Source organism: Brachionichthys hirsutus, chromosome 4 (assembly GCF_040956055.1).
Source record: "Brachionichthys hirsutus isolate HB-005 chromosome 4, CSIRO-AGI_Bhir_v1, whole genome shotgun sequence".
Lineage (NCBI taxonomy): Eukaryota > Metazoa > Chordata > Actinopteri > Lophiiformes > Brachionichthyidae > Brachionichthys > Brachionichthys hirsutus.
Window position 1 is genome coordinate 6466073 of NC_090900.1, and position 5925 is coordinate 6471997.

General features: G+C 42.8%; 1 protein-coding gene across 1 annotated transcript; it reads right to left on the reverse strand.

Annotated features, from left to right (window-relative positions):
- Positions 1-4057: 4057 nt before the first annotated feature.
- On the reverse strand, positions 4058-5724 carry LOC137893272 (glial cell line-derived neurotrophic factor-like). The gene is made up of 2 exons (XM_068738727.1): positions 5529-5724; positions 4058-4614 (listed from the first exon to the last, which is right to left on the reverse strand). Exons 1-2 carry the CDS (start codon positions 5722-5724, stop codon positions 4058-4060), a joined length of 753 nt encoding a protein of 250 aa, XP_068594828.1.
- Positions 5725-5925: the final 201 nt, after the last annotated feature.

Here is a 5925-nt window from a genome sequence, read left to right on the forward strand (position 1 = left end):
ATATGCACATTTTGTAATAACCATTATAACTCCTGTGGGAGCAACAGGAATAAGTTGTCAAGTCAAATCCCAAATTCGTGGCAGAAACAAAGACCATGACTCTTGTAGGAAAGTGTGTTTGTTGCTGTATATATATTACACTCGTAAGTTGCTTTACATGTAGGGTGAACTTCCTTTCACCGATGTGAGTCCATCTGTGCAAAGGTCTGCGCTTGAGTGTCTTCGGTGTCGTTCTGGATCATATGAAACTATATTCCAGTTTGATAACTGTGCTGCTGTCCTCTGCAATGCCTTTGCCTTTCCCTTTTCTGGTCGTCCTTACAAGCGATAGTCTGAATCATACTAACAGATTCCAGAGCAGTGGCACAAAGAGCCTCTTGTGGTTTTGACAGGCAGCTCACAAAGACCACATCGTCTGATAAAAATGGGACTACATATCAATTCTTATTTGAATCTTTCCTCCGGCCAGCTGGCAGAATGACTATCACAAAGACTGGCCACAAATTGCCTCCTCTTGTAAACAAGCTGCTCTCTGATTAGAATTTAATGGTGAGGGTCTAAGATACCAGAGGAACGTCTTCAAATGCAGAACGCTGAGGCTGAGATGGGAAGGGAAGTTGGCTGCGATCCTGAAAGCCAGAGAGGTCGACCATTAACAACAGCGTCATCAAATGGCTTTTGAAATCAGGGGCGAAAAGAACTTCATGCACCCTCTTTGCTCTAAATGACTGTTGTACTACAAACATACCCTTGAGTGGTCAGCTGCTCGATCCTCGTTGAACATATCCAGATAAGCCTTTAATGTAATAAACAGCAACATAAATCTTCCATCATCTTAATTTTTCAAGACCCAGTCATGAGATTCTATTCAGTTACTTTGCATTAAGATTCATGCATGAATCTTTCTTTTGCACCGGAGGTGAACAAACTCTCCATATGCCATCAACGTGTCAGCGTGTGTGTCTGCCAGTAGTTAGCATCTGTTTGGAAGACCACCCCCTTAACCTGTGACACTTGTGTTGTGTTACACTCCAGTGGAACATGATCCTTCATTACAAGCTCTTCTCACACCAGGAACAAAAGAGCAGAAGACTCATCTGACTAATGTCACCGTCCTCTGACTGCCAGCTGGACCTAATGGTTTCCATCTTAGAGAAGCCAATGTGCTTGTTGTCTATTATATCTACAGTAGTGTCCATTAGATTGCAGCTTCTGTTTGGACAAGTTACACTGGGGGGGTGAAATAATTTAAAATTCTCTGGGACATCATCTGCCATTCAGAAACTAAAATGTTGCGTAGACAAAACTGATGTAATGTGGAAAGCATTGACTCCTCGCTACTCAATGTATAGTTTATGGATATAATGACCAAAAAAACAACTCTTTTTAATGTCCTATTTGTTTTATACAATATATATATCCCATTAAATACATTTTGATCATCATCTCTGGTGGCAAACTGTCCCAGAGAATCAAAGTGCCATACGTGGAGATGGCGGCTCCCAAGCCCGGATAAATGCAAAGGGTTGCGGCAGGAATGGCATCCGGTGTAAAACGTTGCCAGAATTAAGCATGCGATCGACTGGATGGTCGATTTGCTGTGGCGACCCCTGACGGGGGACAAGCCGAAAGGAGAAGAAGATAGGTGAAGATGGTGCATTGCAGGACACACATAAGGGAAATCTGGACCGTGCAGATTTGGCCTGTAGCTGTTAAAGCAGGTTGCTGTGACTCACAGCCCTGGAGCCAGGCAGCGGGAGGCGTGTGAAATGCAAGCAAAAAGAAAAGTGAATGTATCAAGTATCAACCACACACAGCAAGACCCATGTTTTATTCTGACTGCTGTTCCTTTGTTGGGGCCTTTGATCAGATTTTCTCACTCTTATCATCCTCCTCTGTTCCAAAGGATATTTAAATGTGTGCTTGGATTTAACTCTATTCTTGTTGCCTTTCGTTCAGCTCATCCTCCAGCCCTTGCTGCAAAGCTCAGCTTCCTCCTCTTGCTTTACTAGAGACACTTATAACGTAAGGTCATAGATACTAAATTATCTTTATGATTGATGCATCCCCTTGTTGTTGGAGAACATCAGATACTCTTCATCCTTTCCTGCACTCTATTACAAAGGACTCAATGCAGAATCCTATCCCCAAATGCACAATTGTGTTACTGTTCTGTTCGCTTTTGTACACAAAAACAGACAGAAATGGAATAAGTTATGTTAATATTCAGTTTCATGGGTCAGCTTTTCACCAGTTTAACACTGTATAATAAGTGCACAGCGTTTGCTATATTTAAACACAGAATACGTGTTTATAATGCATTTATTAGCAATTAAATGAGACAACTTAAAAGTGATTGCCATATAAAAACAGAGCTGTAGTTATGTTTTTATGCAGAGGTAAACTTTTTATTTTTATAATGAGAATAAAATGTTTTCTCACATGATTAACAAAAGAAGAGGAAACAACGGCATCACTTTTTAAACCAATACAAATCTTCAGATACTGAAAAAAGGTGTCCTGTGGAGTGTTTGAACACAGACACAGAGTGCATTCTTTGTGTTTACATTGACACGCAGACACACACCAGTAAGTGTGGTATGGTAAAAATAAAGGTAGAATAAAAGACTACAAATTGGAGAGGAAGGGGTGTAAAAGATGTAGAACTTTGTAAATGTCTTTATGAGGATGAAAATGCACTGAACCCTTTTGTTTTCAAAGTGTTTTGTTGAGAAACACCAATGACACAACAGGAAGCCTAAGGACACAAAGGAACAATTTCTTTAAAGTATCCGTGGAGTACCCCCCCCCCCCCCCCCCCCTCCCTCCTCCCCACATTACTGGGCAATACACACATTCACATGACCATACAGATAATGAGATGCACATTTTTGGAAGTCTAAAAAACGACGTTGCGTACAAGAGTACTTTGTCATGTTTTAACTGCGTTTAGTTCACAGGCTTCTTTAAACCTTTGACACACTTAGATATGACATTAGAATAATAAATAACATTCATCCCTTTGAATAAAAACAAATAAATATTAATAAGTTAATAAATTCAAGACTTCATAAATACATTTCACATATGTATAAACTTTTTCATGAGACATGTTATACAGTCTGCTGCTCCAGGGACTGCTGGGGGGGGGGTTCCTATTCTTTCCTGTCCTTTGGCTTTATTTCAACCCCCTCTGTTCCTCTTTGCACTGACATTTAAATAGTACCCGGTAAGAAAAGAGTATGTGTGTAAATTAATGTGAGAGGAAGTCAGGGAGACGCAACATTAGTATGGCAGCGTGATTTATGGACCAAAGGGCGTCTGACGAGCAGCAGTATAACTATGCAGTCTCTCTCTCTCTCTCTCTCTCAGATCTCATTCTTCCTCTCGCTCAACCGTTCTATTCCGACTCTCTCCTGGCATCTCTTCTTCTCACCCCCCCATAAAAAAACATTCTAACAAAATGAGAGGTAAGAAAGCAGTTTTTCCAAATTATTCTAAATGAATAATTTGAGAGAGAGATGAATCATATATCCACGTATGGAAAACACATTCCTCTGTAGGTCAGTGGGATGCATTAAAATTTAAGCAGTGTCATAAAAGGAACAAATCAGAATAAAAAGTAACGGCACGTCTCACAAGCTGCTGTGACTCAGAACACTGTTTTGACCCGGATCTCATTTTCTCTGCTTCACATGGAGAACTAAACCTAAACCCCCTCCATGGACGTAAAGGACAGATAAATGCAGCAGACTCACCACGAGCTGAAAGGGAGTGCAAATAAATAAAATGAATGACACTGTGTCTGAAATATCTTGTTTCTTTAAGGGGAGTGATGAAAGTACAATATATAATAATAACAATAATGATTATTAGCATTATTTTAGGAGTGCTGGGATGATATTTGCGGTTGAGCACCTCTGATATTTACTGATGGACTCAACACAACCACACACGACGACCTCACACAGAGAAAAATCAGGACACAAAGTCTCAGCATCATACTTCCAAGTGGAATGCAAGATGAGAGCAACGCCTGCAAAGCAGCGCACACTCCCTACACACAAGCACATTTCCTGGCAGAGTGCCTCCGCACGGTGTGGTAGACGAGGCTGTTGTCAAGAAAGGAGAGGTCATCGTCGAACGCTATTGGCCGACAGCAAGCCTGAGCCGGCCGGTCTTTGGGAGAAAGCCTCCTGCTGTGAGCGAGGTTGTAAAGGATTTTGTCGTAATTGGTCTCGGACTTCCTGCAGGGTCCAGAGCAGTACTTGAATAGCATTTCCTCACTGGAGCGGTAGCCCAGACCCAGGTCTGACACATTGAGGTGGATCTGTTTGAGCGCACACCCTTGTCCTCGCCGACCACCTCCTCGTTCCTGAACCTTCCTCCCTGTCCTCCCCCATCTCGCGCCTCCTTTTCCTCCCTGCCGCTGGATCACCTGCTTCCTCCGTTGCCTTCTTTGTCGAGTCCCTCTGCTCAAGTTCTCTTTGGATACAGAGGAGGAGGTAGATGTGGACACTGCGGACGAGGAGGACCGCTGCATTCTACTGACGGTCACTTTGATGAAGTCCACCAGGTCTTCCAGCTCAGAAGAGGGCAAGTCCTCCGTGGCGTCTGAAGAGTATTAAGAGAAATGGCGCTTTGACAAAGGACGGCTCACAGACAGCACATATTGTTTCACTTGAACACATTACAGTTGCTATTGCACAGATGGAGCGCTGACTCAGACCTGTCACACAAAAAAAGCAGAAATACTACACATTGTTTTGTTTCTATGGAGGTTCCATGAACTAGAATTATTCCCCCCAAGGTACAAATGGATCCCATCCTTATTTAAGCACATGACAGTCGTATGTTTGGCGAAAACTGGTTTGATTAAAGATAAATTAACTACCGTGATGAGATCCTAAATCACTGAGTGGATTGGCAGGAAACACACATTTATTTATTTGATTTTACACCAAATTGTGGTTTCTCTTTTGCACTTGACGATTGGTTGAATTTCTTCATCCTTTCTGTTACGTTTTGACGTGTGTGTTTGTTGCTTGGTTTGCTTATCCGCATGCAACTGGGTGGGAGGAAAGGCCTTGGGCCAGGACAGACCCTATTGGATTTTAGTGTGGGTCGATAAAGGGGCAAATGCAGGTTTCTTTTTTAGTTCCTTAATAATTTTCAGAAAAAAACTTAATAATGCATGTTTGGATTAGCAAGACATAACTATAGGAGCTAAACCTATAGCCTTCCACTATTGTGATTGCTGAAAGTTGATGTGTTAAACTCTGGGAAAGCTAGAATGTGGAAAAACGTAACTTAGAACTGAAGCTTTCAGTAACCTGATCATTCACCCCAAAATTATATTCAATTGAACAACTTTTTGTTATTTTGCTATGAATTTTACAAATCATTTTAACTTTAACTCTTTCTGCTGCATTGCGAGCAAATTATCTTCCAAGAGATAAATAAAAACAAAAGTGATGCGTTCTGGTTTCTGGCCATGAAGACACTCCATACAAACCACAAGCTCGTACATTCTCCTCCAAGCAGCGCCTCTTCCCAGCCCTGCGCGTCGGAGGAGGAGGACGCGGCGAGGCGCACCTGGAGCGGCGGGCGCTCCAGAGGACTCTCCCCGGCGCGCCCTCTCTGCTGCCGGCTCCGGAGCAGCGAGCTGCCGAACGCGGCGCTCAGCAGCATCAAACAAGTGGTCAGGCTATCCCATAACTTCATTGTCCGCTTCAGCCCGACAGCAGAACATGGCGCGATGCAGAATCAACAGGTATCACTCGTTGAAGAACGTATGGAAGACGTTTAATATTTGGGTAAGGCGCGCGTTTCCTGCCACTGGAAATACTGAATCCAAAAATATGACTGCGCCTTTTCACTCACGTGGAAATGCGCAGTGAGGTTCCGGCGCAATATCCAAAGTAC